The following is a 12,802-nucleotide window of genomic DNA, read 5'->3' as shown; positions in this document are numbered from 1 at the left end:
TGCCTTAGAAATGACAAACATTTTTCGAGGTCAAATGAGGCGACAATAAAAGATTCATTTTTCTTACTTCTTTCTTTATCTAGCGACTTTTCTTTATAAGCTGCCTCAGCCAAGTTTAAGTGTATCTCCTTTTCTTGTATCAGTTTCGTTTTAGTATCTTCCTCCTCTTTGGTCAGTTGTTTATCCTGCAGTGCCTTTAAACTCAAATTAAATTGATCGCATTTAGATCTTTTCTTTCTTCGCCAATTTTGTAATGGTTTGAGTGCATTCCACGACCATCTGTTGGACAAATGTTCTACTCGGACCTCCTTTTTTTCTCTGTTATAACTCTTATCTTTTTCAATGTTAAATCAAAAGAATTATGGTAAATTTTTTTCCAAACTTCAACGCTTTGCCGGTCTTCTTTTGAAAGATAATATTTTCTTGTAAAGTTTCTTCGACTTTCTTTATGCACTTCTTCACTTTCCTTTCGTCTTTGGACTCTTTCTCTTTGTTTTTCAGATTCTTTTATAGTTTCTGCAATATATTGATCTTGAGCATCTCTTGATAAAAGGTAAAAATTTTCAAACAGTGATTTTCTTTGCGCTTGGCTTATTTTGGTATTACATTTCATGCGGCAGTTGCAGGGTGTCTTCAATTCTTTTGCTTTCTTTAAAACTCCTTTTTTAGATGTATACTCTTTGTCTTTTTCCTTCAGTTTCTTCCGAACGTTTTCTTTCCAGGAACTTTCTCTCCTCACTCTTTTTCTGGTTCTTTCTTCTTCAGGAATTTTTTGTCTTTTCCACATATCATATTATGATATGTGAGTGGTGTAGATGCAAATTTCACATTCTCCACTTTTCCAAATTTTCGGAAAAACGTAAAAAACTAGGACGTATTGAAGTTCAAGTAGTATTACTGCAATTTTTTTTTAATTTAAATTTTGTAACCAAATAAACTGTTTACTTGCACTGCAAACCTTTTAGTTGAAGAGGTTTTTTTGTAATTTTATTTTCAAACTGGTAAAATGTGAGTTTTGAGCCAAAATATGGTCAAATGTGGGTTTTGTAACAAATTCACATGGATGATGTTAGTTTTGAAGCAAAACAGTATCACATCTTGGAATCAACTGGTAACAAAGGAAGTAAATGCATTAGCTATAATGAACTAACTTTATTGCAAAATATAATTTGGAAGTAGAGGTAAGTTAATATTTTTAGATATTAAAGATATTGACTTCTTCTGTCGGCTCACATGTTGGCTCATCTTCTTCATTGTCTTCAGCGCCATCAATAATATTTTTATAAAATACCAAATCTTCAATCTCTCTCCACTGATCCCCATAATGTTTCTTTAATAAGTTGTTGACGTCAACTTTTTTGGATTGCTTTATTGCGTTTGACCTAGGGATTTAGGCTTTGCTATAGATTTAGGCACTCCAAGGTCGGATTTGTAGGTGTACTCTCCTCTAACGAGTACGTTCTTTTGATTGGTTTTTGTCAAAATTATTCTTTTGCAGGCTCCTAGTTTAAAATGAAATTTAGCAGGTTTGATCATAAAAGTTTCTTTTTCTTTTTTCCAATCAAAAACCTGACAATCAACACCAACATTTACTACCTTGGATTGCTTACTAATAATATCAATGTATTCTGATGGTTTTGTAAATCACTTCTTTTTTCCTTGTAGCCTTTTCGGTGATTCCAAATACTCGGTCTGGGGGAAGGAAGCTGTGGCCTGTTACAGGGAAAAAGAGCTCCACTTTTTTGATATTTTTTGGTGCATGTTTGGAATTCCAGAAACAAAGCATGGCTAGAACTATCGAGTTTTTATTTTGACCCCCACATCCATCACACACTAATCGAACTGTATCAATGGGCACTTCCATTTCGGTTGTTAACAGTGTATTAAAAACACACGAAGCAATTTCGTTGGATCCTTTTTTAAACTCGTTTTCTGTCCAAATGTAAGCTGTCACATTTTCTGGATTGAGTCTACTTTTCGAATTTCCCTTAACTACAGTAAAGTTGTTTAAATATATTTGCCTACTGTAGTACGTGGCTTGGTCAGGCAATTTTGGTAATGGTAAGTTCTTTTGACAGTCGTAGCTTAACATAAAAACATTAGGGTCGGTGTTGTTTAATGCTGCATAAAAAGCTTTAGCACGCAATTTATGAATACGTTTTTCAACCATAAGCTTCTGTCTGTCCTCAATGTTGGAGTAGGTATGTTTTATTTGTTCATCTAGCTGTAGACAGGTAGAGCAAACGTCAACTCTTGGTGAACCAAATCCAACATTGTACTCCGTGTTAACAATAGTTCTGAAGTACCATTGTGTTACTTTTAAATCACTCTGATCCTCTGTGAGCGAACTATTATACTGTTTCCACATTTTTTTAACATTTAGCTGAGCAGAAAGGTATTTTCTACTTGTATGTTTGGAGCAATAGTGAGGCTCTGAACATTTGAATGTGTTTATAAAACGCATAACATTCTCTTTCTTACGTATATATTTATTTGAAATCCTGTCACCCCCTCTGTTTTCTTTAGAAAGCTGACCTGTTTGTCTAAAACGATTTAAAATACCATTCACTCGAAATCTTGAAACTTTTAGAACACCTAAGAATGTATTAAGACATACTGGTATCATTGATTTGTTTTTAGAGCCTATAAAGTATTTGGTTCTTAAGGACTGCTTTTTGTAGCGTCTCCTTCTCTTAATATCAACTGATGAAGTAAACTTTAAAATAAAGTTGTCTTGGCAAATCTTTTCTTTTTGGAAGTGGAAGTTCTGATGAAATCTCCTTATATCTTGTAGGGACACTGTTAAGCACTGAAATTTTACGCCGTTGTGGTTGCAAGATGGAAATGCTGGTAAACTGTTTGCTGAGTACCTAAAAAAGAAAGAAAGAGCCGAGTATAAAACATAGAACTAGCCTTGGACTATAATGCTAACCTTGCTAATTTGGTTTCGTTTCGCTTCCATTTCTCAGGAGCCTTTTTCTTTTTTCTTGTTAATCCGGTTGATGGTTGCACTAGTTGATTCATTATGCACTATATAACTTTGTGTAATAATAATGCAACAGGTTAATTTAAATTGTGAGGTCGACGAAAACATAAACAGAGGGCAAAGACGCCTACTTGTTTTTGCTACACGGTCTGTGACTGGTTGGAATGGAGAATGTGAATTTTGTAGCAGAACAACTGTTGGATAATGTGACTTTTGTTTCAAAACGCGATTTTCACTATAGTTTTGTGGTGTTAAACTGTAAGTTTTGCTGTAAATTGCTATCAGAATTTGATTCGCTTTAACAAGACCAACACGGTGATATATTTAACTCCATATCTTAAGAAAATGGAGAATGTGAGTTTTGCATCTACACCACTCATGTGGAAAATCATCTCCATGCAATGCATCCAGGCATGTAGCGTTGATAATGAAGTCATCTATTATAGTGAGAAACATATCATGTTTGATTTGTATTGCTTTTCTTGGCTTTGTAGTTACCGATGGACTCAAACTATCAATTTGACTTAGCCATCCATAACGGCTTTCGTTTTCTCGGGAGTCTCTTTAGAAAACTCAATTGAAATTTGTCGACAAAACCGCATAGATGAGGGAACAGGATTTTGCCACACTACTTTACCAGTTTATTCGTCAATTAATCTAATAGGTACAATTGAAGCTATGAACAAATTAGCATCAGATACAACATTAGACTCTTTAGGTAGTACTTGCTATACCACTTACTATATAAAACTAAGTTTTGTAATCCAGAGTTATATACTGACTCAATTAATAAAGTTCTATTAATCGTGTGATTTAATAAATCTTGTAAATATGTTACCTTTGCATATGTATTGCTGATTTCTATGCTAGAAATAACAGCTTTTTTTTACTTTCCTGGATGTTGTGATAAGGTGGCAATAAAAAGCAGCTCTTCTCATTGGTTAGATTTCTAAGGTATAAATATTGTGCGTCATATAAAAATAAAACTACATATAGAAATAAATTACGACTTTCGAAAAATCCATTTATGATCAGCAAACGGCTCAAATTGCCCATAGTCCTGCGGTAATACAGCTATAAGCAGCTTATAAGAGAAGTCCTTCCTGTTGCTATAAGAGAATAAAAAGAAAAGAGAGTATGAGGGAGTAAAATAGAGATAGGATACTGACGTAATTTGTTTTCTATCTTTGTTTATGACATAAAAATCGATTTCTACTGGTTTCGGTATCATACCATCATCAGGAAATTAAATCATTGGAAGTTATATTTACTTTTTGTACACATTATAGATTTTAACACCAATTTGTTATCAATATAATTGATTATCTTGATTAAAGATATATTTTTTATCTAAAACAATTCATTTAACTCCGTCGGACGTTGCCCGTATTGAGCCCCGCAATTTTGCCTAGACTCAGACGATTTTGTTACGAAACGATTCGAGTTCGCACATTTTGACGGTGCGTGGCGAGGTCATGACCCACAATCAAAACGTTATATTTTGGTATTGATTGTAAATATAAAAATTATTTCTTCATTCTTTCAAAAACTCAAGAAATTCGAAGTTCTTTTATGAACATAAATATTCAAATATTGCAAATATGGGTACAAGGTAGGCTGGCTAAGCGCAAAATTCGCAATCGGCAAACAGAACCGACCATTTCGGACGCGAGCTGAAAACACTAGCTAACCTTCAATTTATTTGGGCGCTCCAAACGACGAGGCTATTATTGCAAAACGCGTTGCGAAATTCTAAATACAAGAAAAAAAAAAACGTGCGAATATCATTAATCGCACAACGAGGTTAACACCAAAAATTCGCGTGTATACCAAGGTTTTTAAAATGTTGGATCATTCGTTCGTGCGTTTTCCTCAATTATAATAATACCCCAAACTATTTAGTAGAAAGAATAGTTGCGTGACGATGGCGATGTAGAGTTTACGCAATCAAAATTAGTAATTGTGTTTGTTTGAAGAAAAAAAGAGTTAAATGAGTTCAAGAAAGAGTGAAAGAGTTAAAAGGAGAATAATTTTCGTGGATGTGTGTCGATAAACGCGAGTGAACTCGCAAAAACGCCTTAAAGGCTCATTAGGTACCGCGGAATCGAAAATTAGCCGGTTTAGATAAGTTATGCTGTGTAAGAGCTAAGATAGGTATTAGTGGACTTGGTAATTGCCGTCTTCGTTTTCCTACAATGCAGTCCTGTCGCTAACGTAATTGCATATCGATTTGAGCCCCCCGCTTTTCTCATATATGCGAGAAATACACCTCTTTTGCAGCCGCGTGGAAAGTTTATTAAAGACTGCGAGGTTCTGGTAGTTTTGTTATAAAATTATATGTTTAGGAAAAGTTTTCAATAAGTAATTACTTTTATGGATTTCGAAATCAATAACAATTACAACTATCTTTCTAATTTCAGTTTTTTTCCATCACTTCCAGTTTTTGAAAAACGTAGTAAAAAACACAGTATCGGTTCATGTTCAGTATATCTTTTATTTTGCATAGTATGCTTTTGTAGCTACATGGACTTGAAAGTAGAGATCTAGACGAACATTTTGAGGTATTTTTGGCATAAATCGGACTCTCAGTTATTTTGCTACAGCCTAAAACAACTCAACATAATCAAATTTTTTGGCATTTTTCAACACTTAATCGCACCGTAATGAAAAAGAATTATATATGAACAAAAAAGTTAGCTATTCTATCCTGTAGAACACTTAATTCTCTAAATTTCGAAGCATTAGACACCATGGTTGAATGTATTTTACCGAAGATATCGTTAATTTATGACAATCGTGCAAAATTTCATTTTTTGCCATTTTTTGAAAAAGTGTTTTTTAATAACTCCACTTCTTTATACAGGGTGTTTCGGTGACTCGGGGAACAAATGTAACCACATGTACTAGAGTGAAAATGATAACGATTTTATTTTTAAGTCCTCAAATTGCAAAAATACAGGCCATCATAGTTAGGAAATTTTAACACATTTTTCTAAATATCTCAAACACTATTTATGGTAAAACGTTGAAATTTGGTACAGTGTAAACTAATATCACGTAAAATCATTAGGCAATTTTTGAGTTGGATCGGTACACGGGAACAATGCTATACAGGCTGTCCCAAAAGTTTGTTTGCTCAGAACTTTTTTATTCTATCATAACCTTACATTTATTTTTGCAGTTTCTAATAGTAAATTTAGTTTAGAAACTTTTATCACTCTTAGAGAATATTGATAAAATCCACCGTTTTCGTATTAAATGCAAAAATGTTGTGTTCCGATTTCAATAATAGCACTAAAAAAAAGAAATCTAAGTTTTTTAACATTTCCTTTAGTATTTTTTATTACTTGTCTTGTTCTGTCTCGTTCAAAAAGTACCTATGTGGTTAAATTTGTTCCCCGAGTCACCGAAACACCCTGTATATTAGAAGCTTGTTCTGCTAAACAGGCTTTTTTTGAAATATCTTTTGGTATAATAATATTGTCATAATATTTAGTTCTTCTTGAGACACCTCAGTGATTTTTCGTTTAAGAAAATAGCGAAGTGTTGTAAAAGTTTTGTTGATAATGGCTAGCAGCAGCAGAAGTTTTGGATGCAAGAACAATCCTGATTTGTTCTGTTTTGTTTATAAAACAGACGTATTCTTATTATTTTGGGTTTGCTTTGACGAATTTAGACAAGCCCTGGACACCCAGCTTCGTATATCCGAACTGAATGGCGAATCTACATCTCATTTACAATTTGATATTCCAATGTTATGGTCACAGAGAACATAAACCTAGACGGCATAAACCAAAAAACAAAGAAAAGTTTGGTTTATCCTGATGTAAGATCAGATCCAAGACCAAATCCTCCTGACTGATTAATACAATCCAGTGAAAGTGATCAGAGTAAAGGAGAGAGTTTATTACAGTTTGAGATATACCCAAAAATGTGGAAAATCGTAAATTAAAAAACATCGTAACGGTTCATGTTCAGTATATTTTTTATTTTGCATAGTGTGCTTTTGTAGCTACATGGACTTGAAAGTAGAGATCCAGACGAACATTTTGAGGTATTTTTGGCATAAATCGGACTCTCCGTTATTTTGATACAGCCTAAAACAATTCAACAAAATCAAATTTTTTGGCATTTTTCCCATTTTTTTAACACTAAATCGCACCGTAATAAAAAAGAATTATATATGAACAAAAAAGTTAGCTATTCTATCCTGTAGAACATTTAATTCTCTAAATTTCGAAGCATTAGACACCATGGTTGAATGTATTTTACCGGAGATATCGTTAATTTACGACAATCGTGCAAAATTTCATTTTTTGCCATTTTCCATTTTTTTTGCCAAAGTGTTGTAAAAGTTTTGTTGATAATGGCTAGCAGTAGCAGAAGTTTTGGATGCAAGAACAATCCTGATTCGTTCTATTTTATTGGAGGACAATGCATTATTGGGATGACGGGACGACCAATTACAACTGTTATAAAACAGGCGTATTCTCATTATTTTGGGTTTGCTTTGACGAATTTAGACAAGCCCTAGACACCCAGCTTTGTATGTCCGAATTGCGGTATACTTTCAATAGATGGATGGCGAATCTACATCTCATTTACAGTTTGATATTCCAATGTTATGGTCACAGATATCTATTCATTGCGATTGCTATTTCTGTAACATAAACCTAGACGGCATAAACCAAAAAACAAAGAAAAGTTTGGTTTATCCTGATGTAAGATCAGATCCAAGACCAAGTCCTCCTGACCGATTAATACAATCCAGCGAAAGTGGTCAGAGTAAAGGAGAGAGTGAACATATGTCATCTAGCAGCGACTATGATGCCAAAATAAACTGTCACAGAAAGAACTAAGTGACTTAGCTAGAGATCTGAAGTTGTCGAAGATTGATAGTGAGGTATTGGCATCCCGCTTGCAGCAATGGAATTATTTACACCCTACAACCCATGTAACTGTTCATCGAAACAGAGGCGAAGCATTTATACAGAGTGTATCTGAATGACTGCAACAAACTTCAAGGGGTGATTCTTTAGTGAATTTTAAGGGTACTTTCATATATGAACCATGGGCGACTTCGGCTCCTCTAAGGAGCTACACCCCTCTAAAAATGGCGGAAAATTTTGGTTTAATTGTTTTTTCTCAAAAACCATAAACGCTAGGAAAATGAAATTTGGGGAATATGTTTAACTCATAATAGGGCACGATTTGACCCTATTTGTACTTTCAACCTACCCTTTTCTAAACTACTAAACGTAACCACCCCCGTTCAATTTATGCCTAGATTTTTTTTATGAAGATGATAAATACATTGGAAAAATTTCAGTTAAATAGATAAAACTATTCTAAAATTTTTTTGTCTCTTTGATGTTCTTCGAAAATTTAATAATTTCTGAGAAAAAAAATAATTAAGCAAACACTAACTGTTAAGCTGTAGGGTTGTTAATCGAAAGTTGGAATGAATTTTTAATGAAAATATCTCAGTAGGCTTTGCAATCTTTGTCAGAAATATTTTTGACGTTTAAATGGCAGTGGTTTTCGTACTATTATTATTGTTTTATTTAAAATTTTGAAACGTCGAGTGAACGAGCGTAAATGCGATGGAACTTTATTTAAAAATTAATTTGAAAAACAATAATAATAGTAAGAAAAACACTGACATTTAAACGTCAAAAATATTTCTACTAAGCCTACTAAGATTTTTTCATTAAAAATTCATTCCAACTTTTGATCGCCAACCCCAATGTTTAACGTGCAGTGTTTGCTTTATTATTTTTTTCTCAAAAATTAGTCGTTTTTGGAAAAATTTTAGAGAGACAAAAAAGTTTTAGAATACTTTCATCTACCTAGATTTTTTAATGTATTTATCATCTGCATAAAAAAAATATTAGCAAAAATGTGAAGGGGGTGGTTACGTTTAGTAGTTTAGAAGGGTAGGTTGAAAGTACAAGTAGGGTCAAAACATGCCCTATTATGAGTTAAACATATTCCCCAAATTTCATTTTCCTAGCGTTTATGGTTTTTGAGAAAAACAAATTAAACTTAAATTTTCCGCCATTTTTGGAGGGGTGTAGCTCCTTAGGGGAGCCGAAGTCGCCCCTGGTTCATATATCAAAGTACCCTTAAAATTCACTAAAGAATCACCCCTTGAAGTTTGTTGCAGTCATTCAGATACACCCTGTATAATTCGCATTTTTATACTTTTTTTTAACAAAAATAAAGTAAATTTTGGCAATGTAGGGAAATAGTTATGTAGTAGTTGGTAACACTGGAACACTTGAAAATAGAAACTTTGAATTGACAATTAGAAACTGTCAAAATATATGTACCTGAAAAAATGTTTGATGTACATCTCCCAAAATAAGAGAAATTGCTCAGAGTAGCAATTGTGGACCTTGTATTCGATGCTAAGAACGTGTTTAAACATCCATAGACAAAAATTGTCATATTGACAACTAGAAAAATTAATGACCCAATGTCACCAACTTGAACTGCTTCCATAAAATGTTACTAAAATCTCATTACAGCATCAGATGCTGTAAGGAGTCTCGTTACAGCACCCGTTTGAGTACTGTTATAGCTTTCATTACCGTAGCGAATTACAAAAAGAAATTTGCTAACTTCTACTTTTTAAGTATTGACTTACATTTCTATGATTTTCAAGTAATTGCTGTGGTTTACAAAGCGGCTTTACAAAATATTGCTGTTTTCTTTGTTTGTGGGATAGCCGAGCGAGATTCATTATGCATCATTATGTGCGCAAAGACTGGCCTTCTAGAGAACATTACGATACTGGTGCTTTCAATGTCTTAAATAAGCCTCTGGTGAAACCAGCACCTGTAATATCGCCTCCACTACACATCAAACTGAGTTTGATGAAAAACTTTGTGAAAACGTTGAATCCAAAAGTTCCAGCATTTAAATACCTCTTTCTACAACTATCGTATGCTAAACTAAAAGAAGGCATATTTTAAATAAATAACAACGATACAGATGAGAATTATCGCGAAATAATTTCCAACTTATTGCACAATTACGAAGCCATAAATGCACAATATGTTGCTCAAAATCCATTTTCTCCATTCGCACTTAGATTTTTTTTTTCCAAGCAATCTTGGAGCAGAAAGTGACGAACAAGGTGAGCGGTTCCATCAAGACTTAGTGACATTGAAAAGACGTTATGATGGGAGATTATCTCTGGAGTGTTATCAAAGAAATCGACCTAAAGACATACAAAAAATTGTCGAAAAGTAATCATTTCCAGCACTATACTAACAATAAGTAAAGTAGTATGTATTAAACATAAAATTTAATTCCATAAATAATTTGTAATATAAACCTAGTCAATATAAATAAAAAGACAAAGAAAAGTTTGGTATAGTTTGTAAGATCTGCCAAAACCAAATCTTCCTGACCAATTAATACAATCCAGTAAAAGAGTAAAAAAAAGTTATGAGTAAAAGTGACAGTGACAATAAATTTTAATTACTTGGTATGCTTAATGTTCAACGTTTAGAACAGGTAAAATAATATTGATTTCAGTGAATTTAATGTTTATACTTAGTGCTTGGAACACCTCTTTATTAAAAAAAATTGTTCGTGATAATGTTTCAACAATAGAGTGAAAATGGCAAAAAAAGAAATTTATAACGAAGAGTTCAATTTATGCCACAATACCACAAAATGTTCATCTGGATCTCTACTTTCATGTCCATGTAGCTACAGAAGCACACTATGCAAAATAAAAAATATATTGAACATGAACCGTTACTATGTTTCTTAATTTACGATTTTCCACATTTTTGGGTATATCTGAAAATCTGGACGTGATGGAGAAAAACTGAAGACAGTTTCAGAATCAGCACAACATTTTTTCTTGTAAATTAGTGTTATTAACCGTTTGGAAAATAACAGTCCTAAAATAATAGAGTACCTTAAAAATTTCCGCTTACTACGCACGGTGGTCCGAACTACTAGCATCATCGGGGGAAAACCCCTTCACAAACGTAGAGTGAGAGAGGAAGGGAAGGGGTTTGGAGGTGGTGGCGGGCGTTTCGGCCGCCCGAGCGTTATAAAGTCAAGACGTAAAGATGGCCGGCCGTCTGGCCTCCAGCTCCGACAACGAAATTAGTGGGTGAAGGTGGCCTAGATCAATACTAGTCTAGCCTAGGCCGACCCCCTTGCACCCCCGCTCGCTCGCCGCCCCCCCGATCCCCCCACTGCGTCACGCGCTGTCTCGCAACCCACCCCCGGGTGGGTTGCATCAGGAGCCGCCGTTGCACCGGCCGACGCCTCTGCGTTTCGGGGGGGTATTCAACCCCCTCAGACGTCCCCCCCCCCTCCCAAGCCTCTACGTGAACTCCCTCTTTCCCCGTTTCAACCCCTTCGTCTCCACCATCCCTACGAAGCCCGCACACACGACGCTGCGAGCGGTTCTGCACGAAACTTACTCGGACGGGGTGAATTATGCATCGGGGGACCGTGTTTTGGATCGCGCGGAGGCGATTGATGGGGGTGGTTGCTTTCTCAGAACGCAACCACCCCCAACGTACGATTTTCGTGGGAAGAGGTGGATGATATTAAATGAAGGTATCAAGGGATTTTTACTTTAACAAAGAAAATAAATAAACTTAAGGTGAACAAAATAGTAAATGATTCTGGAAATAAGACGATAGACAAAGAGAAATAGATCTAGAACTAGAAATTCAATAAAATATATATATTAATTAATTAAGTATGCAACCAATATCACAGAACTGGTAATGCAATACCAATACTGTGATATTGGTTGCATATTTTCAATGATGACGTCGGGTACGATAATTAATTAACACACTATATATAATAATATAATTACAAATTTCTAAGTTCTAAAAGTTTCTTTTCCAAATCATAATTTACCTTTATGGTCTAACTAAGGTTAGCAGGCTAATTTAACATAGTCGTAATCGTTCTATCTCCATCATGAAATCACGGCCGCGTAAAACTAATGCACGTAGCTCTTTTAATAACTTGAAATTACTGCGCAGTTTTTCACACCGACCGTGCACGTGAGCGATTCTTATTGTAATGGCCCCCGGATTTATGGTCTTCGAAATTAGCCCGTGCGACCGCGTAAGCGCAATTTGTTAGAAATGATAAGAAAAAGGAGGATGTTAAATAAAATCGTGATTAAGAAATTATTATTATTATTCGAAGTTTATCCTCTGTAACAACTAAATAGTAAAGCATGAAAGGATGTTGGTAGGGTTGGGCTTTTGCAAATAAATCCGATCCTGACAAATCGCGCTAATTAAAATGACAGTTATCGATGAGGCAATTAGAAAATAGATAGCCCGCTTACTATGTACGAGAGCTACATCGGTAATTTTAGAGTGAAATCCGTAAATCCTTTGACACAAAGTCGCTATAAAACTTTTTATTTTATATGTTATGAAGATATAACAAGATTAAAATTATTTTAAATAGTTTTAAAGTAAATCAATTAACACCATTTGAAGAAATACACGAAGATCAGAAAGTTATATATCTGAGGATGCAGTCTCGAATTACTAAAAGTTAATGTGTCCTAGAATCTGATTCTTCTCAAATTCCCTCCAGGTCGGCTATTTTGCCTGACGGAGTTTCTTAGAGTAATTTTAAATCCTTGTGGATTAGTTATTATTGAATATGTCTTGAATACCTTAATCAAGATCTCTTTTATTGCCCATGTAGCTGGGCAATCCAAATTAACTTGAATGCCATCTTGCGTTCTGATATCCTTCGTTTCTAGAAGTCCAACACTTCCTAACTGATTGTACTTTTTTGCGTTGA

The 12,802-nt window shown here is 34.5% G+C and overlaps 1 protein-coding gene across 1 annotated transcript; it reads right to left on the bottom strand.

Annotated features, from left to right (window-relative positions):
- Positions 1 to 295: 295 nt before the first annotated feature.
- LOC139431501 (uncharacterized) lies at positions 296 to 787 on the bottom strand. Its single transcript, XM_071199378.1, has one exon. It carries the CDS (start codon positions 785 to 787, stop codon positions 296 to 298), a length of 492 nt encoding a protein of 163 aa, XP_071055479.1.
- Positions 788 to 12,802: the final 12,015 nt, after the last annotated feature.

The sequence above is a fragment of the Onthophagus taurus genome, chromosome 10, assembly GCF_036711975.1.
Source record: "Onthophagus taurus isolate NC chromosome 10, IU_Otau_3.0, whole genome shotgun sequence".
Taxonomy (NCBI): Eukaryota; Metazoa; Arthropoda; class Insecta; order Coleoptera; family Scarabaeidae; genus Onthophagus; species Onthophagus taurus.
The sequence above is the reverse complement of the archived record's forward strand: the minus strand, read 5'-3'. Positions and strand labels throughout refer to the sequence as shown.

What these genes read in the sequence shown, in the direction of transcription:
- LOC139431501 (XM_071199378.1), bottom strand. Translation starts at nt 787, where the DNA reads ATGTGGAAAAGACAAAAAATTCCTGAAGAAGAAAGAACCAGAAAAAGA.